At 38.3% G+C, this 26991-nt stretch overlaps 1 protein-coding gene across 2 annotated transcripts in view; it reads right to left on the bottom strand.

Annotated features, from left to right (window-relative positions):
- Nucleotides 1-26991, bottom strand: part of PAPLN (papilin, proteoglycan like sulfated glycoprotein) — a 1077292-nt gene that overhangs the window by 86086 nt on the left and 964215 nt on the right. For both annotated transcript variants that reach the window (XM_044074058.1, XM_044074059.1), the window contains one exon: nucleotides 19324-19461. In XM_044074058.1, coding sequence (XP_043929993.1) covers nucleotides 19324-19461 — 138 coding nt within the window. The remainder of the gene's footprint in view (nucleotides 1-19323; nucleotides 19462-26991) is intronic.

Raw genomic sequence — 26991 nt, 5'->3', positions numbered from 1 at the left:
GACTGCAAGATGGGTGCTGTCATCAATTCCCCTAGTGATGTGGACATCCTCCAAGAAGGCCTCACCCATACAAATGACTGGTGCCAGAAACATGGTCTCAAACTGCATGCCAAAAAGTGCATCATCATCCCCTTTGAAGAGAGTGACATCCCCACAAATTATCACATTGATAATAAGGTCCTAAGCATGCAATCAGTCATTAGGGATTTGGGCACCCAGGTTGATAGCAAACTTACTTATTACATATTGCCTCCATTGTACAGACCGCTTTCTACATGGTACAACTCATTAGTAAGGGTATCTCATCCAGGGACAAGGTGATCATAACACCCCTGTATTCTTCCTTTAGAAGACCCATTATTTAGTACAATTCCCCTTTCTGTGTGTACCTCATAAAGCACATGCAGCAGCTGGAGAGACCACAGAGTTCCTCACCATGAAAATCCAGGGCCTCAAACATCTACCCTACACTGATATAGGCTAAAGACCCTGTCCCTCTACTCAGTCTCCTACAGACTCCTCAGAGGTAACATCTGTCTGGCATACAAAGCAATCTTAGACCCTGCCTTAATGGGGCTGCCGCATATCCACAAGTCAAGCTGCACTCAAGTAACCCACACGGGCAACCTAAACCTGGTCTGTGACAGCAATAGGACTTGTTGGTGGGACAGATTTGTGCCCCAGAAGCTCCCCCTTTGTGGAATAGTCTCCCTCTCCACGTAAAGCAGAGTACCTCATTAACACTTTTTAAGCGCAACCTGGATAACTGGATGGGGAACAGAAAATACGCCCCTGGGATTCCACTTGTGTCCCTGCTGGACAGTTGCATAGGGTGCTGATTTGTTGGAACATGATCTATATTCTTGGCTAGGTTTGTAAGGGCCACAGGGCAAATAGCCTAGTAACTTCCTATGATCTTATGAATTACCAGCCAGTAGTGTAGCTAGGGACGTGTTGGGGGAGCAATCAGCCGTCAGCCAATCCCGATCTCTCTAGAAACTGTTTACTACATTTGTAGCAAGCAGTTTGCTACAGTTAGAAAGAAGATTGTTTTTTAAAATTAAAACGTAAGTGCCATAGCACTCAATGCAGGCAGGGTATAAACTGTAGCAACTGTTTGCTGCAGTTTAAAAAGACTTTATTTTGTTAAAATAAATTGAAGGAGGGTTAGGGACAGGGCAGAAAAATAGAGACTGAATGGCTGGGGCGGGAGGAGGGGGGTCGGTGTCATGCAGCTGGCCACCTGGTTGATGTGCTAGTAGAAGGAAAGTACATTTTTTTTGCACTTTAAAAGAAGAAAGATGGGGTGGAGGAATAGCACTAACTGTAATAAGCAGATCTTTGGGATCAGCTTATTACAGTGAAACACTTTTTTTTGCACATTAAATGAAGGGGGGTGGGGGTCATAGAACTAACTGCAATAAACTGATCTTTGTGATTGGTTTATTACAGTGATGTGCTTGCTTTTATTTATTTATTTATTTGCTCTTCACTTGAATAGCTGAGGGGTGTAGGGCGGTGGTTCATAGTACCGACCAAGGGCATTGGTTGTACCAGCTATGCGTCTATTACTAGCAGTACGCTTCCAATAAATAATAGGGCTTAATTGTCTACTATTCACATCCTTATAAGCTGTTAAATCACAATATTAATATTGCTTTACAAGATATGGTGTCTCCACTTCAAAAATTGAGTAATACAATTAGCATAAGTAATACAAAAAATTCCATTTCAACAACACTACCAGTCCAGAACAAGAAAATGTCATCAATAAAGCAAACAAAGCATTTCATATTCTGTCAGAAAATTGTACTGAGGCTGCATCTGCATATATGAATGTACATTTCACTTAAGGTATCTCACTGACTGTGGTGGAACACTGTCATATACTTTTGACAAGATCTGCTGAATATTCATGACAGGGTGTCCCTGAGTATCCTGGCTGTGACATCAGCTCACTCCCACAGGAGACCCATACCAGTGGCAACTGAGAATACAAAGCACAAGCAGCACCACCCAGATACATGCTTAACAGATAACACACAGCACTCATTCAACACCTGTGTGTCTCAGGTACAAAACAAACTGTTTCATTTAATGGACTGTGTAAACAGTACACAGGAGGCAAACAGCATACATGTAAATTTGAGATATGCAAGGATCAGAAAACCCATGTCATCATCATATCACAATTACAAGATCATGAAGCAGTACAAAGAAGATGAACAATCCCCGACCCAACATTATAGATACAGTCACTGGCAAGTATTCCTGCCAGAGTCAACTGTCTGGATACTAGTGACCTGAAAGGCCACTATTACAAGCATGTCTGCCTTGATTATACCCATGGGGAGTCCTACAGTGTGCTGTAAAAGATTTTACAATCCTGTAGTGTCCACCCCCACTACAAAAAGCCATGGATAGTTGCGGTGTGGATGTAGAATGGCCACAATAGAAAACCACCTACATGACCAAGCTGATGGTGTGTAGGTTGCCAAAGGGAGTGCCAATATCCCCAATCCCTGTAATGGTGCAGTAAAGTCAGCTGCTGTGGAATGCTGTTAAACCTCCCCACCAACAGCATTGGTAAACCCATATACCTCCCAGCAGAGAAGTATTTTGTGTTTCAGGTGCCAGGTGAGGGCCGTGTATGATACCAAAGATGCCATTCTTTCCTATATGACCAGTTACTGCCATCCTTCAGATGCCTGCCAAGGTTAGACTCTGCAGCATGCAGTGCTTGTATTGTCTGAGTCAATGACATAATGCTGTGCCTTAAAACATTTGCATATTGCACAACAGAATTGACAGCAGCCACAATCCCAGAGTCAACAACCTTTGGGCATAGTACTGCTGTTCTTGTGGTGACACAAGAACAGATGGCACATACCCCTGTAAATGTGCCAACATTATGGCTCCATTGTTAAACCTGCTGCAGCTGAGGATTCTGAAAACACAAATATCTGCCATGTGCATTCAGTGCATATCCATGATACCCTGTCTGCATTTGCTAGCACAATGGTCACATCACCAGCACTTAGTGCTTCACAGCTGTGGAGGTTAACTAGTCAGGGAAGCCCACTATCTTGCAGCTGGGACCACCTATTAGAGACCCATCAGCATCATTATACCTGTTTTCATTGCTCAGCTGTGGTGTAGGAAGACTGACTCACAGACCTGCAGTAGATGTAGCAAGGCAGTATGACTGGTGCTGTCATCAGTCACGGTAGAAACAAACATCAGTTGTATGGCTGTCAGCCTCCGTGTTCAAGACATTTTAGTGACCTCCCTATTATGTGGATGCAAAGTCTCATGCCACAGCTGTAGCTGGCAGACCTCCAGTATCTGTAAGGAAAATATAACTACAAATAATACAACATGCAGTTGACTTACTTATGAGTCCATGCTGGACATATGTATAGAGCTGAACAGCCCTTCTACTGTGGCTTCTGGAAGTAATAGACCATTTCTGGGAATGATGTAGTGTTAAGTGTCAAACAGGAGGATGCAACAAGCACACATGTACCATCACAAGACATGGGACTGCACTATTCTGTACTCTGCAAAGTGGCCAACCCCCCCCCCCCCAGATGCCTGGCATATGTAGTCTGTGTTATACTTCAGACATCAGAGTGTGTGTGCATGTATATACATGTGTGGTGTGGTGCATCAACAACAATAGTATCCTGAAGACCACCAATGGACAGCTCAGAGATCAGACTGAGGAAAAACTGTTCTTCAGGGTTAGCAAGGGTGGCTTTGATGACATCTCCTTCCTCCTAATCCTAATCCCTGACCTTCCTCATGGTCTTATGCTTTATAACACAGACCCAATTCTATATTGTCATGGTTTCCAGTAGCTTTTACACTGGACACCACCTCCATCAATGCAGAATGCTTTGAGACGAACCTAATCCTCCTCCTTTATGACATTTACCTTCCTCTTTTTACCAGTCATGGCACTGAAAATACACATATGCTGCAAACAAATATCAGCTACATAGCTGTACAGTGTGGGCATAATTCACTATTTTATTTTTAATGTTTAATTTAATTATGTTAGCTGTAACTGAATTTGTCCATCTCAAAACTGACACATAACCACATAGAGATCAAGATTGAACCATAGACACTGGAAGAGTGACACAACACAGAGATCTTAACCACTGAGCCACTGAACTGCCATCAAAAAATACAGTTACAGACCTCATATTTCTGTGTTGAAAGAGAAATGCTATATTGTTGCATATAGAAATTACGATGAGATCTGGGATGGAGCTGTATACTGATCCCCCTACAGTATCTCTGCAGCACAGCTGGTCCACATTTTGAAGTAAATAGTTTCCTGGATTCATGCACACATAATGTAGTGTGCAGAGCGTGGTTGTGTGACACTGCATTTCAGTCGACTGCATCTGGGATGCAGATGCACTGCCCATTGCAAAATCTATACCATGCCTACAGCATGTATGAATGTCAATGCAGGCATTAGTTCATGAATGTGCTCATTATAGAGACTGGTAGTGCACAGGCATTGCATACACAAGCCTAGGTCTGTGGGAACATGGTGAATAAGCTTCAGTAGTCCAAAACAACAGCATATTTACACAGTGTGAATTGCTAGTACTGTATTGCTACAGTCAATGTGTGTGTTTCTAAAGTACAAGGCCAGTGGGCAGTGCTCACAGCATAAGGTTCTATGGCCAGGTATAAATGGACCTGTGAAGTACATTATACATGACAGACAGCCACTGTAGCCAAAGGCAGATGGACGGATGATGAGTGCCATATGCACATGCTCCATCCACAATTTTTACATTAAAAGCAAAGAGATACTCACAATGACATATTGACAGGCTGGAGGCAGGCATGTCCATACTATAGGGAGATGGGTGCATGCCCCTATATGGGGCAAAAGAAAGTTAAGGCCTTTCATGGACTGTGTCCAGAGGACCATGACTGCTTCTTACCCCTTGATGAAGAGTCAACAACTAGTATTTGGAGAACAGAAGTAGGCTGTACACTGCTGATATAGGCATCCTCTGTAAGAGGCAGTGGGCATCAGCATCATCATCCTATGTGGTCCAAGATAACCCCAACAGCAACTACAGTAACTGTAACTGTAAAATCTGCAGGAGGTGAAGATGTGCCATCCTCTGCCTACATTCCATATGCATCTGTCCATGCCTGCTCAAATACCTATGTATAATATACAGTCATGCTTACTACTGTCATGCTCTCTTACAGAAATAGAGGTTACCCAGGAACCGCAGTGATGCAGGGTCCATAGACAGAACATAACTGGCAGTATATTATATACTGTACATGTAGATGTGGCACCAGCAGATGTAATCACACTGCAGTATGTGATACATAAGTGCACAGTGTTCTAGACTTTGATTCACTTCCTACTGCTGACAATGATGGGTGCTCTCATACTGTCTGGTAAGAAGTTGTGTAATGTGCAAGGCTTATATCTACTACATATTGCTTGTCATAGCAATTGTGGCCATACCACTGGAGATGTATGCAGGTGTTCTAACTTGCTTGCAATTGCTTGATATACTACCACCTAAAGTATGTGAAAACTGCTGTGTGACACCTGAAAAGTGAAAGTAAACTGTTCTTTTGCATAGTGTGTAAAGCTAGCAGGGAATTTGAAGCAAATGGTCTTCAGTGGAACATTAAACTGATTATTGATCTGTGCCAGTGGCACAACAAGTAGCACATTTGCTTTTGGTTCTAGAAGACTGGACTACTATGGGTTCTATTCCCACCACAGATGATTGGATTAGCTTTCAAATTGCTCATACTGCAATGCAGCATGAGGGGGTGCTGCACTCCTTAATGTGCTGTCCTTCGGGTGAGACATTAAATCGAGGTCCCATTTGCTTGAGTTGGTGGTAGTTCAGGTGGATGTAAAAGATTCCAAGGCACCAATTGAAAAGCACAGAGGATGTTCCCTGATGCACTGGCCAAATTTCCATTAATAGTATTAATACTACTTGGTCAACAAGGGATAAAATCAATCAATCAATCAATCAATCAATCAATCAATCAATCAATCAATCAGTCAATATGTCCATCAGCTACAGTGGGGACACCTCTGGTGGTTAGTCTGCCATCTTCAGAAGTCTTCAGAAGAGGCAAAAAGCAGACAATGCCACAGGCCTTGCTCTTTCCACATTCCTGCCTACTTCATTCATTACCTCGTCTTTTTCCACCCATTTGTACACTCGTGCCACCCTTTAAAACACACGTTTTATGACATAAATGGGTTTGTCATCACTCCAGAAGGCTAAATTTTTTTTTGCACAATTACATTCCACTGAATGATGCTAGCACAATTATAGATGTCTTGAGGTGGATACTCTGAAAACCTTAGTATTCTGGTTGTCACAGAATACTGAAATTTATAAAATAATTTCTGGACTACTGGATGAACACTGAATTTTCAGACAGTCTGGAAAAAATAGGTAGGTAGCAACTATACTAGTGGTTTGTCAATTTCTGGGTGGTACTTTTACCTTTACATGCAAGATTTGCTTGCAGTTACTTGAAACATTGACAGCAAGTAGCATACTTCTCAACTGCCCAGATTTTCATAGAATGTCTAGACTTTTGCCTCAAAATTTCAGTCTTTTCCTCATAAAACGTTTGGTTTTCTGACAAATTACTGGGAAGATCTGAGGAATTAAATTAATAAATAATATTGTACATTTCAGTTTCAGGCTTCATATTCTTTAGAAAATCCATTTTAATACATACCTTGTTATTCTAGCAACTTTCTAAGGTTGTAAGAGCAATACTTCAAATCTGTCTCTGTTTTTGGGCATTTGTATCCCCATTATGGCTGTCTTTGTCCAGATTTCTTGGGCTAAGAGGTTGCAAGATATGGCAAGTCTTATGAGAAAACTGTTGTCTGCTGCTCAAAAGGTGAATGAAAATCAGTATTTTGCTCATTGGATAATGTGATAGAGTATCAAAAAATTGGAAACTGCATTTTCTTCAGCATAACATCGAATTCAATGTTTTTTACTCAACTGCAGCTGGGGCTTCTCTTTGGTGGTATGTTGATTTTAGGATGGTGTTTTCACAGTTAAAATACAAAGAAAAATACTATTGTTTGTCTTGTTTGTAATTGATTGATATATTGTCACCAAGTATTTTAAGAAAACTCTTCTGTCCCATCTGAAAAGTGAAAGAAAACTGCTGTTTTGCTCCATAGGCAGTGTGAAAAGCTACCAGAAACCTGGAAGCAGTGTCTCCTTCACTGTAACATAAAACGTAATGTTAATCTATTACTTAATTACAGTTGTGACTTCTCTTTGGTACTGTGTTAACTTCTCGCCTGTTTTATTTAATTTAAAATGAAGTCCCATACCAGAGTGCTGTTTTCTAACTTGTTTGCAATTGCATGATGTAATGTCACCAAATATTGTGTGAAAACTGTTTGCCACCTGGAAAGTGAAAATAAATATTGCTTTGCTCCTTGGGTATTGTGGGAGATTGCTGGAAACTTTGAAGCAGCACTTTCCTCAATGCAATTTCAAACTTATTATTAAGCTGGAGCTCAAATGCAGCTGTACCTTCTCCTTGGTGGTATGTTAATTTTGGGAAGGTGTCTCCACCTTTAAAATTGAGTGCATGCTGGACTTACGCTTTTTAGCTTGTTTGCAATTGTTTGAAATAGTGACACCAAATCTTCAGTCTCAAGTCATCTGCCTAGGAGTCCTTTGTTATTTTGAAGAAACTCCTGCAGTCCCACTTTCACAATACATGCACTGAAAGTGCTGAACCTTAGGAAGGAAGCTTGGTGTTCCTCCTCTGAATTGGCTGATGTCAGCAACATGCATGAATGTCTGTGTACTATACAGCTTCTTCAGTCAATAAGCTGCTGCAACCGCCAAAACAGCACCACTCCCACATGCTGACAATGTTAGTTTTATTATGTTTGTGCTGAGATGTGTTCCACTATGTCAGCTGCATGCACATTTTAAATGGAACCTCTGGTGGACATTTAAACTTGTTTTTTGCTGAAGACTTGGAGTGGACCCTTACAAAATGGTTTGGATTTGATTTGGGTGGGCACTGATGACATAGGTACACAAAAAACAAAACAAAACAAAAAAAAATAGTCTGTGCAGCTTGGGTTCTGAAATGTCAGTTTAATGATAGAGGAACTGAGGAGTGAGATATAATTTTGGACCGCAGTAGATGTTTGTGTGCAAACAGTCTCTCCTAGGCCCAGAGTGTGTCTTCTTCACTGATTTCCTGACTGAAGATGAACTCCTTTACAAACTTTGCAGTTCTGTTTAGAACCGAGTCAGGAAGAAAATTTGCCAAGCTGATAAGTATGTCATATCACTGTTAACTATTAGTCTTTTAAGTTTTGCTTACTTTACTTTCAGGTAACATGGTTGTGATCATCTACTGTCTATTTTCATGAAAGTAAACTTAATTTTTCTCAAAAGGTTTTGTTTGTAGCCATCCATGCTTCAGTCATTAACTTATGTAGATTGTGTGAGTAATGCTCATTTTTGTAAAAGACAGACATATTGGTAATGAGCTGGAGTGAATATTCTTAACCGACAGACAAGCTATTGACAAAATGCCACTACACGATAAGATTTATGTTCTTATTTAGGTTTGATTTTTTTTTTCTTTTTTGTATCAGGTGCCATCACTTTATGTAGGCTTGTTTGCTTTTTGCTTACTGAAATTGGTTGTGTTCCTGGGTACTATTAACTGTGTGTTTTAGGGGTGATTAGTGCTTCTTTTTGGCAACTGTGATGTGCTTAGATGTGAGTGTAGGCTGTGTATAAATAAGTTGATGGCAGTATAATTTATAGAATAAATAAATACACAGCAATAGAGCAAAACAATGAAGGGGTCCAAAACGCTGATACAAAGTCCCATAAGCCAAATGTCTATAAATCCATAAGACACATAATCCAACACTGTTCAGTGATAAAACGGAAGTTTAATTGCAGCATAAAAAGGTAAGCGCTTTCGCTTAATAGCTTCTTCAGCCTCTACACGGAGGCTAGAGAGACCCATTGGATCATCAGGTTTAGAGCCGATATGCCACCAGGACTCAATGGTAAAGTCCCCTTACGTCCACTTTTAAAACTGAGGAGAATTAAATGTGGCAAATGAATTTTGAATTTGTGTCCATTACTTTGTACTGGACATTATGAGTTTTTTATATATTTGATGCATTTTTTATATATTTGATGCATGTTCATTTAGAATCAACAACTGTGGTTTATTTATATGTTTTTAATGGATTGTTCTATAATGATGTTTTATTAAGTAAGCCTTGAAGCATTGGTATGTGTTTTAACAATGTATACAGCTTTAAGTAGGATCTGCCAGTTTGGCGCCTTTTTGTATATTTAAGAGCAGTAGTTTTTTGGTTAACTTGTATTAAGGTCTGAAGAAGCTATTAAGCGAAAGCGCTAACCTTTTTATGCTGCAATTAAACTTCCGTTTTATCACTGAACAGTGTTGGATTATGTGTCTTATGGATTTATAGACATTTGGCTTATGGGACTTTGTATCAGCGTTTTGGACCCCTTCATTGTTTTGCTCTATTGCTGTGTATTTATTTATTTGATCTCTGCTGTTTGCACTAGGGCATTAACTCCACACGGACAATTTTGTTATTTGATAATTTATAGAATGATGAATGGGTACTGTGTAGATAATGTACTGCTGCGGTTAACACCCTGTGAGGGGGTTGCTGCCCTCTCTCAACTCCTCCCCTCACATTTTTACTTGTCAGTTCCAGAATCTGAAATACACTGTGTGTGTGTGTGTGTGTATGTGTGTGTGTGTGTGTGTGTGTGTGTGTGTGTGTGTGTGTGTGTGTGTGTGTGTGTGTGTGTGTGTGTGTGTGTACATATATATGTATATAGATGTATATACGGGTCTACTTTGAAACATCTAAAACCCATAACATCTAATTTCATAACATTGAGACCAGAACATCTAAAACCCAAAACATTTAATACCCATGACATTGAATTTCATAACATCTAACACTACAAATCACAAGAAAATAATATCCTCTCCATATATAACAACACCAAACTACCAAACACACTTTTTACTATGTTTCTGCAGGGGGGCAAGCCCCCCCCTGTAAATTAAATATACCAACTCCAAGATCGCACTACAGTGGGAAAAATTTAATTTCCTAACCCCACTGTATCAAGTCCCCCTGCAGAAATGTAGTGAAAAGTGTGTTTGGTAGTTTGGTGTCATTATATGTTGTTATATGTGGAGAGGATGCTATTTTCATGTGATGTGTACTGTTAGATGTTATGAAATTCAATGTTATGGGTTTTAGATGTTTTGGGTTTTAGATGTTCTGGTCTCAATGTTATGAAATTAGATGTTGTGGGTTTTAGATGTTTTGAAGGGGACCCATATATATATACACACACACACACACACACACACACACACAAATATATGTTATATTTTAAGTAAAAAATGTCTGTCAATAATGTCTTGTCTTTGTGCAAATGAACTTGGAAGTAGTAACGTGAGGAATTGAATATGCATGTTTTATTCCAATTATATACTTCTGATTATCCCCGCATTTGATGTACTTACGATCCTGTCATTTAGAGGTTGAGAGGTATGTACTAAATATTGTGTGAAAAGTCTAAAACAAGCAAGATAGGAGCACTTCAAGCAAACAGTGAGCACTCACTAAAACCACAGAAGCTGGCTGAAGAAGTAACACTTTAATAGATAAAATAAAATAAAAAATACGTATCAAAAGATGAGCACTTTCGTACTAGTAAAAGTGCTTCTTCAGATCTAAAATTCATCAGACCAACTAAGTATATATACACATTAAGTAACCAATCAATGTTTTAACGATCTTAATTTAAGCACAAGTTTTAAAGGCACAAAGTAATTTAACCCTTTTTCCTTATGTGCAGCAAGTCCGAGAATCCATTTTGTCTCTAACCGTTCTGTCTGAACTTTAACGTCTCCCCTCTGTCTGTGACAAGTAACTTCTCAATAACCATGAATTTAAAACTGTGTCCTGCCCCTTCCTTAACAACATGCTTTGCTAGAGCATTCTTCATATCTTGCCTGTTGATATTGTAAACATGTTCCCTGATTCGGTCTCTAAGGCATCTGTTAGTTTTTCCCACATAGTAACAACTACAGGTTTGACAGATAACCAGATATACTAGAATCTGTGTGCTACAATTTGAAAATAAGTTAAACTTAAGAACACCATGGGTAATTAGATGCACAAATAAATCATCGGTACTAATATATCTGCAAACATTACAAACGTTACAGGGAAAAGACCCTTTCTTCTTACTTATTCTATTACTTAAATCATTCTTTATATTCAACGGTTTATATCAGAGCAGTTTCTTAAGTGAGGGGGCATTCTTAAACACAAAACGCGGTTGAGTATCAAGTGCATTCCTGCACTTATTGTCAGACATCAGAATACCCCAGTGTTTCTTAACTATTTCACACACTGGAGCTACATCAGTGGAATAAGTCAAAGACATCCTAAGGTCATTGTCAGAGTTAACTCTATATTTATCAGATTCCATATAGTTGGTGTCAAAGAATGGTCTGGCTCTATCTTGTCTACAGACAACCACATCATTTTGCATTTGTAAAATATCAGAGTCACAGTATCCTGTCTGTCTAAATTCTTCAGTTAAGACATTAAAAGCCTCATACATTTCACTGTCTTTAGTATGAAGTTGGGTGTTCCTAAAGAATTGACCCTTCATAGCATTTGCTTTAACCCTCTTGGGGTGCATACTTTTTGTATGTAAATTGTTATTAACCTTGCATGATTTTTGTTTTATAAATTTGCGTATCAAAACCACTGCCACAGATAGAGATAGAAACATCCAAAAAAATGTATAGAATCATTTGAACAATTATAGGTAAACCTAAGACAATCAGTTGTCATATGTAAATAAGCAAAAAACTGCTGTAACTGTTCAGTACAGCCCGCCCAAATAAAAAAACGTGTCATCAACAAAATGTCCATAATATAAAATGAAATTATGAAAAGACTAATTTACTTCAGGCATTGTCAGTAGTTCATAAGGTTCCTAAACAATGCACTATGTTTTGTGCTACTATAGATAAGCTTGTATTTACACATCTTGGTAGTGCAAAATGTATCATTATGAATTATATTTTTACCATGTGTCTATAATAGTTTATCTGCACCTTTTTATGATGTTTAGACAATTAGGTTTCCATATTTTGAGTACTAGTTTTTCGAGACTCACCATTTCATTATGGTCCTCAATAAATGGCAATTATTTTTTACGTCTTGGAGGGAGAGACTCATAAGGTTTACCACAATGTGTACTTTATGTATACTGATTATGATTCTGACTAATAAATCAAATTCTATATGAAATGGTATATGGATGGGCATCAAAAATATCTCACGCACATTTTATTGCATGTCTTTATCAGTGCAAAGTAATAATAAAAAGAAAAAAGTTTTTAACAATTCACTGACAATCCAAACACATCTTTAAGCATATTCCTTAACAATCTACAACCCCAACCAGACTTCAGACTTTTATGTTCTGAAACCTAGGAAACTGGTATTTTAAAATGTTTTTTATGATTAGTCATTTTTATTTAAGTGCAGATGTTGTTGCAAACATTTCATTTTTTGAGTTGGTATAATGACTAACTTTTTTAACATCCAACTCCAAAGCACCACACCTTAGTACTAGACTTACTAATTAATTAATTGTATAATTGCTAGGCTATTTAATGGAGGTTACTGCATACTGCATTTTGTTTTCACTTGATAAAGCTCAGGACTGCCTGAGCGAAAGCGCTTGTGTGATTTTATCTGTGATTTTTGGAATACTTCAGTGTGATTTTATCTGTGACGTTTGGAACACTTCAGAAATAAAAATACAGCCTTGTGGACTTTAACAGAGTTCTGGTTCCTTTCTTCAAGGTCGTGGATTATTCTTTACTTTATGTATACACTTTGAGAAACCTCTCTAAATGAATAGAAAGCAATGAATAAACCTTGTGTTAACCTTTATGAATCTCCCACTCCCCCAGTGTTGGTAAATATTTGGTTCTTAGTGTGACGCCCGTGCACTGGCCCAGCAATCAAGGAACCTCAGTCCTCACCACTAACACCAGTGAGGGGCGTCCACATAGGGGAGGATAACAAATACACACACAGTAAAGTACAATTTCCATTAAGAGCACACAGAGATCATAGTCAGTCAGGTTTCTCCCTTTCTTGCCAAATCCCTAATTAGAGTCCCCACTGGCACAGCTATAGGGTCCAGATCTCAGCCTAGTGGGCAAGCTAAAACCTCCAGCACCCTCTCTGTTCAACCAGTGTTTTGTGTCCCTGCCCAAGTAGCTGACACACACACACACACACACACACACACACACACACACACACACACACACACACACACACACACACACACACACACACGCTTTGAGATATGAGTAATATACAAACCCACAGACACTCTTGGGGAAGGCTGGCACAGATTCTCTAGCTGTGTCCCCTTTCTGCCCAGTCTAAAAGGTAGTACCAGCTGCCACCACCGACTAATATCAGCTACTAAAAAGGCCCTTAACAAAGGGTGTCCAGTTATTACTGTGCAATATTATTATCCAAATGGTAAGTGTGACTGAACAGCAAAGCTTATTGGAGTGACTTGGACAGTATCACTATATACAATGTACTCTAGAGCTTAAATGATCTCTACACAAAGCAGCCACAGTTGAAAGGTTTAAAATATTTAATAATAAATAATAAAAACACAAGAAAATACTTTGTACTACACATTGCTAGTCAAGAGTTCAGAGATCACAGAGAAATGCTTAAAATAATACAGTAGAATAGTTCTGACCTCAATACAGAAAAAACAACTAATCTAATCTTCCCATTTCCTAGCTATATCTAAGAGAAAATACAGTTCTAAAATAAACTTACATATAGAGCAAAGCAGTGCTGGTGATGTTGGATGTTCTGAAGACAAATGCAAAATGCTCTCTGATTCTCTCTCTTTAAATTGATAACATAGTGCTACTTCACATTACATCATTCTTAACAATTTTCTGTTTTCCCAGAAACTCAGAGGTTAATAGCCTTTTTCATCTTGCAGCTGGTCAGGAAGCCAGAGCAATAAAAGAAATTATACATGTAAATTATAGCCATTAACTCTGGCCTTAAAACAATAGGAAGAATGCCTTCATTTAGACATCTCGGCTCTGAGTTTTGACATCAAACAATTACACAATGCTTGACTTATCAGCCTTTCTACAGCAGAGTGCACTGTTGTTACATTTTTGCAGTTCCACATTTAACAACAATTTCTTCCATTTCAGAGAACAAGCCTGTGGCTTATATTAATATTTACAAATGACAGAATTATCTACAAAATTCTATCTGGCTAGGCTGGCAGCCTTCACTTATCTTCAGACTTAGTTTGCTAGACTGTTAATTAAATGATATTGCAAGTATCACTTCAGTAAAACCATAATAGAAAATATGATCAATAATATTGAATTCCTGACCATAAATCTTTAATGGCTGGTAATCAATTTCATAAAATCAGTTTGCCTATTGAACCAGTTGAACAACATTGCCAGACTATGTTGCATTGTTTAGAGGTTTATAAAAATAAAAACATTTTTATTTTGGTGCTTTAAGCCGCGGTGGTGCAGCGGTAGCATTTGTTGCCTCACAGCAAGAGGCTCTCCTGTTCGATTCTCAGCTGGAGCGCCTTCTGTGTGGAGTCTGCATGTCCTCCCCGTGGTCGAGTGGCGTTCGAAAGACATGCGTAGAATGGGTGTGCCTTCGTTGAAGGTTGGGTGTCGAGCTGGCACCTTGGCACCCGTAAAATATTTACTGCCAATCATTAGCGGACTGGAGTTATGCCGTGGCGACCCCTAACCGGGAAAAGCTGAAAGATGTGTGTATGTGTGGTCAAATCACAGAGTGATTGGCTCAAAATGGTGAGACTAATTTATAAGCTCTATGAAATTTGGGGAAAAGGAACTATTCCTTTTGAGACAGAGCATGACTGAGGAGTTCCTAATGAATTGACATGCATCTCTAAAGACATTTCCTGTCTGTGCCATATTAACTGAACTCATTGTTATAGTTCATAGTAGAATGCATAATTTCCTTGCCTATTACAGCAAGAGAAAACAGCATATGGGTTGGTATAATGGTTAAAGTGTTTACCTCAGGGATTCAAGGTACAGAGTTTGATTCTTATCTTTGGAAGATAGATTTGCTAGGCTTAAAATGACTGTCAAAGGCAACTAGCCTAATGATTACTTGATAGTCATCTAACATAATGATTAACCTGTTTACCTCACAGACACAAGATACGGGTTTTGATTCTCACCTTTAGGGAAATGACTAGGCTTAAAATGGCCTGCAAGAGTAATTACCTTAGTACTTATATAAGCTGTGTAAGCTGCAATATATGTTGTCTATCTTATATCTTTGTTTGAATGTTAGTAAATACTAACAAATACTCTAAGATCTAGGTTCAAGTCTCAAACCGAGACCGTTGTTACTCTCATAATTTTAAATATTTCTGCATAATTTTAAAGTAATGCACAAGGTTAGTTAGCTTGTGGTTTGGTAAGATATTGTAATATCCTCTGAGTTATTTCTGATAAAAGAATGACATGTACACTCACTGTTGTTGAGGTATGTCTCATGAACCATATTCAATGATTTTTTTTTTCATTACTGGATATTCAAAATGTAGTTTTGTAATGTAAATCAGTCCATTATTACAAATCACAAAATGCAAGTTAGTTAACACTGGGATAATAAATACACTAGTTTTGCTATTGAAAAGGTAGCAGCAACTGTCATAAATTTAAAGAGATTAAAGCAACAGTTACTATGTTAAATATAATGGGCCAGTCAATAAAAATGTTCATGGGTTCATGGATAGATATACACACACACACACACACACACACACATATATATATATATATATATATATATATATATATATATATATATATACATATACATATACATATACACACACACACACACACACACACACATATATATATATATATATATATATATATATATATATATATATACATACATATACACACGCACACGCGCACACACACACACACATATATATATTTATATATATATATATATATATATATATATATATATATATATATATATTAAATGCTTTCCTGCTGCAAGACAAGTAATGACTTCTAAATGCACTGAAAAGAATTACTGGACGCCTGTTGAAGGCTGAGTCACGCAGGCAAAAACTACGAAGAAACCTGTTGTTTACTGATAATTATTTTACAGATGGTTACATGGTGAGCAAAACATGAGTGCTTCGGCCCTCTGGATGCATTTAGTCCAGCTAAAAAAAGAGCTTTTGGAAGCACAATAAATGACTTCAGATTGCAACGAGTACATTGCTAACTAATATAAAAAAAGATTAATCTACCAACATGTAGAAGACACTTCAAAACTGAATTCTGCAACAATTTGTTGTATATTCAGCCTGAGGCTGTTATATATATTGGGCTTAAATTAGATATTTAAAAATAAGCCCTTCTTACTAAAATTATTTTAATGATATTGTGTTAATAAAAAGTAAATTATTTTAATATATGTATATAAATAAAACACATAATAACAAATGTGCACGTCATTTACTAAAGGTAATAAAATTGAGAATGTTTATTTCAATGCGTAGTGCAAATATGATAACTAAACACAGACATTGAACTGTGTGCTTAACCTTTAAAGGGAAACTAAACACTCGTGAAGGTATACATAAATGATTAGTTATTAGTAAATATGACATCCATATTTTGGAAAGAGCAAAGGAAGTTTTTATCTTGCTACACCTTTGCAAGTACATTAAATACAAATATAATTACAAGTTATCAGTGTAAACTGTGTAAAACTGACTCAGTGTACTAAAAAGCATATTTAAACACTTTCCTTTGTGGTGGATTGAATCATTGTGTTTTAGGTGAAGGAGATCACAGCTATCGCTGTTTATCATTAATTCCTGTTTTTATATAAGCTAGAATCTAGTTAGAGAAGCCTCCTGTTCATCAGTGTCTAGTTAGGTGATGCTCATAATGTCACAGGGAGGGATTGCAGGTGGGCTGCTTTAATTGATGTTAGAGCTGGAGAAGAAGGAGAAGATGTGTGTTTTGTTATTTTCTTTCTCCCTTTTTTCCAGGTTTCTTTGACCTTGAAGTTAGTGCATTGTTTTGCAACCTTGGGACCATCACAGTTTTGAGTTGTGAGTGTCCAGTGTTTTAAATATTTTTGGTTTGTTTAGTCCCGTGCTAATTAAGTTTGATTATTCTTAGTCAATTTCTATAGGTAAACACTGGAGGCACTAGTTTTAAGTCTGGTCTTTCACTGCATATTTTGTTTCTTTTTGCAGACAGCAGAGAGATGTATACCTAACCATCTAAATTCAGCAGATCAGGATGTCCATAAGTCCTGAAGCATTAGAGCTTGTCACAAAAGTTAGAATAATGTAGCAGCTCTTGCCCAATGGCATGTGAATATATGCTAGACAGGAAGTATACAGGGTGAAACTACACAGTTGGAATAAAGTACTAGAAACTTCTGTTGAATTTGGTGTGCAATGTTCTCTGAAGTACAGGCTAACACAGAAGGCCTCTGGCTAACGAAGTTCGCAGATGACTGCAAACTAGGAGCCATAGTCAAGTCCCCAAATCATGTGGACATCCTACAGAAGGGCCTCACTGAGACAGATGCCTGGTGTCAGAGCCATGGCCTCAAGCTCAATGCCAAAAAGTGCAGTGTCATCCCCTTTGGTAAAAACTCTGTACCCATAAACTACCACATAGGCAGCAATCTACTTAACACCGAATGTGTGATAAGAGACCTTGGGACCCAGGTGGACAGTAGTCTCTCCCTTGATAGTCACATCACCACAGTAGTCAGGAAGTCCTTCTACGTGGCACACCTCATCATAAAAGGGTTTTCATCCAGGAAAAAACAGGTCATTGTTCCCCTCTACTCGACACTCATTAGACCCATTATAGAGTACATCGCCCCTTTTGGAATGTACCTCACAAGACATCTGCAGCAGCTGGAAAGGCCACAGAAGTACCTCACAAAGAGGATTACTGTCCTCAAACAAATGGCCTACACTGACTACCTCAAAAAACTCCAGCTTTACTCCGTAGCATATCGCCTACTCTGAGGTGATGTCTGCCTAACATATAAAGCTATGTCAAACCCAGAGCTGTTGGACATGCTACACCTAAAGAAATCCCAATCCCTCCGAGCTACATGCTCTAGGGACATAAATCTTGTCACCACAATAAACAGGACATGCTGGAGGGATAGATTCCTGTCCCAGAGACTTCCTATACTCTGGAACAAGCTACCCATCTATGTCAAGCAAAGTTCTTCATTAGCACTCTACAAGAAAAATCTTGATGAGTGGATGGGAAATAGGAAATACTCCTCTGGGATCACTTCTGTGTCTCTGCTGGACAGTGGCACAGGAAAATAACTTTCTTGGGTGGCGTAAGCTATGGAACCTTGCTGGCTAGGCTTACATAGGCCCTTGGGCTGATAGCCTAGTACCTACCTATGAACCTATGAACCTATGCGTATATCTTACTGTATCACACACTATGCCCCAGACTGATCTGATGCAATGCTGTAAGTTAATGAATATCACAGAAATGGTTAATGATACAAATACACATAATTAGTGCCCCTTTCAGAATTCCAGTTCCTGTGTTGGAGAGGATATCTTCTCATGGTAAGGAGGGTGCAAAGTATAACATTTTGTAGAGGAAGATATTTTTCTGTGAGGGAAGAGGGGCTGATTGGGATCAGTATAGGAAGGGAATTAATGGTATACTTTTCAGGAAGCAGCAACAGGAGAGACAAATATAGTCCAAACTGGTGGGGACACACTCAAAAGAGGCATTCAAGAGTACCTAACAGCGCACACAACTCAACCATTCTACACATCTGAAAAAAAAAAAACATATTAATAAACACTAGCAGAGATTGCATGGGGGAAAGCAGATAGCACATTAAACAAGTCTAGCAGTTCTCACCTCCTAACTATAACAGTAAATTAAAAGTTATATGGTAATCTTTTGCTTCTTTTCACCCTTGTACTTTTGTGCTAATAGAAAGATGTCTTTTGCATAACAATAGTACTTGACTGAGATAAGTAGTCTGCTCTAAGGGTCATTCACAATGCCATTAACTCCACCACTCACCTGAATGAGTATATTGCCTTGTTGTCTTTACGCCATTCGGTAGTGACAGTGGGTGAGCCAGTGGCTCGGCATGGCAGTTTCACAGTTTGTCCAGCTTTTGCATCAACTGTCAAAGGGTCTGTTTTATCTATGCTTAGTCTAGAACCACAAACATCACAAAAATTAGTAAGTGACAGTACAGTTTATCAGTTTCAAATATTTTAGTAAGGTATCATTGATTATACATCATTTCTGTATACTGCTTATTCCTGGATTCCACTCCCAATAATATACTTAAGTGTAACAAACATGTTGCTCAGGCTGAAGCCAGTACATTGGCAGTGGCCAGCCCCAACCTCCCAATTGCCTCTCAAATAGTAATACATTTTGATATGGCAGATATTTTATTGCATAACTCTGATTAATGTACACCTAGTAGCAGAGAAAGTCATATTGGCATGTCATTTTGGGTGGGCATATGCAAATGTTTATCGAGGTAAAATTATTAGGGCTGTTAAAAATGTGGTACATATACTAATACATGTAATAGGGTTTGGTAGAAACTACAGTTATCCATAAAATGCAACATAAAGCCAATAAAGACAATGTAAACTGTTAAGCAAACAATTAACCATCAATGCAAGAGCAGCCAGTCAGACATGGTAGATACAGAAAAAATGTAGTACTTTTAATGAAAAGCAATAAAACAAATAAAAACAGAAAATAAAACACCAGGTATAGATAAGCGCTTTCACTCCAGTCCTGAAGCTTCATCAGATCAATCTATTACTACAGCACTGCAACTGGTCACCTTTAAAAAGCCTAAATCTGGACCTCGCTGTAGAATTTTTCGATAACAAATTTCTTGACATACTAAACAGCTTGGCCCCCACCAGAAAAATACGCACCAAAACCAAAAAGTTGCCATGGCTGTCTAATGATACTAAGCTTCTTATTAAACAAAGAGCCAGAGCCCTATACCAAGCCACCAAAAACAAAGATCAGAAAGCCCAGTAGCAGAGCATTTCAGGAAACATCACGGTGGCTCAGATTCTACTTTCTCTTACAGTGTGTTAGCTTAGCCTACAGCTTGTCAGAGAGAGGAATTTTTGAACAGGCTATTGCTGTTAGAAACAAAATGCATCATAAATTTTGGTATGTTACATCCTAGAGGTTTAAATCTGGATATTAATTTGAATGTGGGGTAAGAAAAATATATTATGTTTTTCCACTGTCTGTTCATTTAAAAGGTTCATAAATTTTCATATGTTGGGGAACATTATTGAGTTTTGTCTTAAAAAGTAGTTTATTGTCACTTTAAAAAAGATGTATTCTAATTAATATGAGTAATAGTATTTCAAAAATATGCGCAATGTCATTTTAAATATTTATACCTCTGTATTCAAAGATTGGGAACTGGTTAGTTAATTAATTAGTTAATGGGTTCATGATGCAATTAGTGATGTATAAATCATGTGCAGTATGGTGTGTTAAACATTCCTTGAAGGCATAAGCCATAGTACCGAATGTACCAGTAAAGAATTTTTATCACTGTTCTGCAGTGGTCTATTAGTCTCAGCTATTTTCCTTGACATGGCAAAAGCATTTGACACTGTCTCCCATCAACTCCTACTTAACAAACTTGCCACTCACAATCTCAGCCCATCAGCACTTACATGGTTTCTCAGTTACCTATTTTATTTATTTATTTTATTTAAATTTGTTGACCGGGAGTGTCCGACTGAACGTAGGTCCATTTTCAGCGGAGGCCCGGGGAGAAAAGCTCCACATTTAAAATAAACAGACAGTATATACATTGGATTACATAGTGAATAACAATTTACATAGCAATTACTTACAACATATTTACAGATGAAGAACATAGTACATCAGTAGACAACTAGAATCTTTATCTGTGAAGTGCATACCAGACGTTAACAAATGTTACAAGAAGAAGAAGTTTGTGCTGTATAATAAGTACTGGCTTATGAGCATCTGAGCTTGCTATAATCAAGGTAGTTAGTGGAGTGGAAAGAAAGGTAGTGGTTGGATGGGGTGGATGATATTAGAGTGGGAGTTGCAAGGGCATAGCCAGCATGTTTTTAGTTGCGCTTTTAGTAAAGTTTTGAAGTGGGTGCATGATGGTATGGAGTTAATTGTGGGTGGGAGTGAGTTCCATAATTTGGCTATGGCGCAAGAGAATAGTGCTTCACCAGCAGAGTTATTGGCTTTAGTGATCTGCAAGTGATTTTTGCTGCTGGATCTTAGTGGTCTGGTGGTGCGATAGGGTTGTAGTAGATTCTGGAGGGATGGGACATTTAGTGGATGGTTTACTAGTTTGTGGGTGAGTGAGAGTTGATACCACTGAAGGAGGTGAGGGAGTTCAAGCCAGCCCAGTTCAGCAAGTGAGAGACGGTGGTGACTACGGTAGGATGCCCCTGTGGCGAATTTGGCGATTTTGTTGTAGCAGGTCTCTAGCTTGTTTAGATCACATTGCCTTAGGTTGGTATATATTGGAGAGGCATAAAGTAGGGTGGAGATAAGGTGGGAATTTGCTATTGAAATCTTTGCTGCTTTGGTGAGAAATTGCTTATTTCTGTATAACGCTCCTAGGTTTTTGTGGACTTTTTTTATAGTCATGGATATGTGAATGTCAAATTTTAGTTTATTGTCTATTTCCACTCCTAGCAATTTGGTGTGCTCAGTTGGGTATATAGCGGTGTCGTCTTTTGCCGTGATGTTAAAGTGAGAGTTGCTTTGAGTATGTTTGGTGGGTTGGAAGATGAGTAGTTTAGTTTTGTTTGGGTTGAGTATTAATCGGGCATCGGATAACCATGTTTCAACAGAGGAAAAGTCTTCCTGTGTGACTTTTTGCAGTTTGGGTAGGGACTGGGCTGAGCAGATGATGGTCAAGTCATCTGCGTATTGTATGAGTGTGCCATGTTTGGTGGCAGAGGCTAGATTATTGGTGTAAACAGAGAAGAGTAGGGGTCCAAGGATGGATCCTTGGGGAACCCCTATGGAGACAGGTAGTTGGGGAGATATGTCATTCTGCCATACAACGGATTGTTGGCGGTCAGACAGGTAACTCTGAAACCAGTTGGTGACCAATTGTGAGAAGGATAGGTTATTGAGGACAGAGATAAGTTGTTTGTGTGGGACCATGTCAAATGCTTTAGATAGGTCTAGGAAAGTAACAGAGGAGAGATAGCCATTGTTTTTATGCTGAAGGATAGTGTTAGTAAAGGAGAGTAAGGCAGTGGTGGTGCTATGGTTTGGTCGGAAACAATGCTGAGTACTGGAAAGGAGATTGTTAGTAAGAAGGTAGTCTGAGACCTGAGAGTGTATGCATCTCTCTAGTATTTTGGAGAGTGGAGAGAGAATAGCTATGGGGCGGTAATTGGTTAGTTCTGTGGAGGGTCCGCCTTTGTGGAGGGGAATTATATGTGATACTTTCCACAGTGTGGGAACGTAACTTTCTGACAGAGATCGGTTAATCAAGATGGATACTGGGTAGGCCAGAGCATCAGCTGCAATTTGTAGGTATTCACTTAGGAGGCTGTCTGCTGCTAATTTGGTGGGTTTAAGTTTATTTAAGAGTTTTTTTATGTTGGAGGTATCCAACATCAGCTATCCAACTGCAAACAAGCCACCAAATGGGAGAACTCTCTCTCTCTTCTGTTTTCAGTCTCCACTGATGTACCCCAAGGGTCCATACTCAGGCCCCTCCTTTTTATCATATTTACCAATAATCTAAACACTGCTACCCAACTGGCAACAACTATACAATATGCAGATGATACAACTCTTATCTACTCTGCCCCCACCCACCGTGAACTTTAACATAAGACTCAAAAAGCTTTCCAGGACATAGAGTCTTATCTATCAAACCACCAACTCATCCTAAACCCAAATAAAACTAAGCTAATCTACTTCACAACCAAACCTACCAAGTCCAACTCTCCTTTACTCTATATTCAATCCACAAATGGTACTAAAATTGAGCCTACAAATCACACCAAACTCCTAGGTGTAACTATAGATGACAGGCTAAAATTTGATATTCATATTTCCCAAACAATCAAAAAGTCCACGCCAAACTCTGCACTCTTTATAGGGCTAGACCCTTACTAATACACCAAGCCAGACTAGCCACAGCTAGATCTCAACTTCTTACTACCCTTCTCTATTGCTCTCACATTTTTACAAACTTGTGCAAGACATACCTAAACAAACTAGACTCTTGCTATAATAAAATAGCAAAATTTCCTTCAAACAGCCCCATAAAACTCATCATTGCACTGTTCTCCAACAACTAAACTGGCTAGAACTCCCCAACCTGATAACACTAAACCAACTCACCTTCACTCACAAAATCATTCACAGCCCCAGTCACTGACCTGCCCTTTCCTCCCTGGTCCAAACATGTCAATACCAGGTCTTTCAGGTCTTCAGACAGAATACAGCTAAAAATAACTCAGTCAAACAACTACCATGGTGACTCCCTCTTTTCAAACAAAATTGCCAAGGCCTGGAATGCCCTTCCCAAACCCATACAAGTATGCCCCAACTATTCTACCTTTAAAACACAATTAAAAGAGTATCTCAAAACCACCTGGATCTGCCTCTGTACTACTCCTGGTTAATCTCCCTCCTTCCTACCAACTCCTCACCTCTTCATCCCACTACCCAGCTCTTTTTCCCTTCCAACTCCTTAATGGAGTTTTTGTCTTTTTCTTTGAACTTTGGGCACAAGCACAGGTAGACTTTTAAATTACTGAAATGGTCAATTATCTCTGTATTCAACAACGTGTATGTCCTTAAACTTGGTTTTTCATGTTTGGCATTGTTATCTTCATCCCCAAATTGTTACAAATGCTTCTAAATTTACTGCTTGTACTGTGTTATTTACATTACTTACTGCAATTTTCAATAATTAACTTTTATCATTGGTTTATGGAGCTTTTCTCTCTGGGTCCCCGCTGAAAACGGGCTACTGGCCCAGTTGGACACTACCCGGTTAACAAATGTTAATAAATAAATAAAATAAGAATAATTAACACAGTGCTTTAGACTATTTAAAAATACAAGTATTTTGAAGTTACCTTTTCAGATCATGTGACCCGAGCACAGGTCTTAAGGGAACATACTCATTCAAACCTTTCCCTTGTCAGTTTGCATTTCTAGGATCCATTTAGTTTCTAAACATTCAGTTTTATTACTAACATTACCTCCCCTAATGCTCTTATTCAATAACTGTAATACAATAAATTTAAACTTAAACATAGTCCCAGCACTTAAGACACGTTTACATAAATAATTCTTTTTGGCTTTCCTGGAGATATCATAAATATGCTCACGAATGTGATCTTTATGCATTCTGTTTGATTCACTAATGTAAAACCTATTACATGCTATGTATGTTGCAAGATATACCAAGTCACAGCTCTTGCAATTCACAAAAAAATCAAGCTTACACACATGGTTAGTCTTGGGATATTCATAAACCTCAGTTGTTAATGCATACTGACACATATTACAGTCTCTGCAGGGGTGTGTGGCTTTTCTATTCATTATAGATTGTTTCCTAGCAAAAGGTTTATAGCATAACATTTTTTTAAGGGTGGTGTTGCTCTTTAAACAAAACCTGGGGTAGTCTTCTAGAATATATTTATTTCTGTCGTCACAGGTTAAGGCATGCCAGTGCCTTTTAATAATATTGCATACAGAGCTGACATCATTAGAATAAGTTACATTCTTAATGTATTAACCTGTGGGATCAGTGCTGTTCATTTGTTATTATCATCCTAAGATGAGAAAAAAGGGCTAGCATAACCTTTTTCTGTGTGACATAACATCATTTTTCGCTTTGTTAATCTCATTCTCAGGGTAGCCTCTGCTAAGCAGGTCACTAGAAAGTTCACGGAAAGCAGATAACATTATGTGAGCATTAGTATTCAACCTAGCACACATTCACTCCGGAGCAGCTCTTTTGAGTGTGCACCTTTAACCCCTAGTGGGCGTGGCTTAAGGCTTTAAAAACTAAGTTATCACCTTAGAGTTCTAGAAAACTCTCATTGAAAGAGGTCAAATATCAATAGAGTTGTGTTTGCCATCACATATGGCTCAAGACAAAATATCCTGGTACCTTGTAAGTAACATGGTTTTGGAATTATTAATGCAAATATGAACAATCCATATTTGACGCCTAGAGGAGCAGTAGGGGTTAACTGCAGAAGATGCCTGGAGGAGCACTTGGCTGAAACTGCCCCTTCACAACATTCCTGGGAATGTGCTTGGGTGCATACTCTGTCTATGCATTATGCTATACCTTCTGCAGAATTTCTTATAAACCTCTGTCTGTAGGGTATGTTGTTTTTCAGTAATTTTCACATCCAAAAGGTCTATGGTCTCAGCTGAAAACTTAAAAGTAAATCTTAAAAAAAAGTGTCGTCTGTTGTAAATATGGGGCCTGTCCAGATGAAAAAGACATCATCCACAAACCTGCCATAGAAAGAAATATATTTTCAAAATAAATTGGCATTGTCTAAAACATAAAGCATCTTCCAGTATGCAAGGACCAAGTTTGCATAACTATTGGCACATGGTGTACCCATGGCTGCACCTACTTTCTGTATATAAAATACATCATTAAATGTAAAAACTTTATCATTCAGAATAATCTCTAATAAAGAGCCTATCAAGTGGATGTGTGTTGCTCTATAATCAGAAAACTTAATTAGAAACAATGTAAAAAACTCAATACCCTCATCATTAGGCATTACCTTAAACAGTGAGGTCACATCCATTGTAACGAGTAAAAAAAAAAACATCACTTCTCTTAGACCCAGACCATTCATCCGATGATGTCAAAAATACTTGGTATCCCTTAAAACTGAGTTAACCTTGTCTAACATAGGTCAAAGTTGTTTTTCAATACATATTGATAGGGGCTAAGTAGCCCACCCCCTACTTGAAACAATAGGCCTCATAGGTGGTTTTTTAATGACTTATGAATCTTTGGGAGGCCATACATTGTTGGAATAGTAGGGTGTTCAACAGTAAAAAACTCAAGCAAGTCATTCCGAATGTTACACTCTAAGAACAAATCAGACAAAGCAGAGCGTATACCTAATATTAACTTCTCAACTTTCATTTTAGAATACATTTCATAAGTAAGCTCATCCGATAACATATCTAACATATTTTCAACATAATGAGAGGTGTCCATTGGAACAATGGAACCTCCTTTATCTGCTGGTCTAATATACAAGTGTTCCATGCCCAGAAAACATAATCATTAAATAGTGTTGCAGACAGGTGTGGTTTGAAGCTTATTCTCAGTTTTGTTATTCATTATATGAGTAAGGCTAGACATCTTTATGGGAAATCTGTGAGTTAAGCTTTCACAATCAAGGAGAAGAAAGGTGAATACTCCACGACAATCGAAGCAAGCCAGGGGGATAGTCAATCTGTGTGACAATTAATCCACAAAAATGAGAAAATAATGACCTCTTTATTGAAAAAAGTAAGCGCTTTCACGTCTCTCTGGACGCTTCATCAGACCTAAAATAACAACAGCATTCAAAGTCACTTAAATACCACACTGCTCACTTAATAAACCAATGAAACATCTCATATCAGACACCTGATAAAATAAGGTTTACATCCTTAAAGGCATATAGCTAA

Source organism: Protopterus annectens, chromosome 6.part0, assembly GCF_019279795.1.
Source record: "Protopterus annectens isolate FY-2018-M chromosome 6.part0, PAN1.0, whole genome shotgun sequence".
Taxonomy (NCBI): domain Eukaryota; kingdom Metazoa; phylum Chordata; order Ceratodontiformes; family Protopteridae; genus Protopterus; species Protopterus annectens.
Note: the sequence above shows the minus strand (reverse complement) of the source record. Positions and strands in the feature narration are given on the sequence as shown.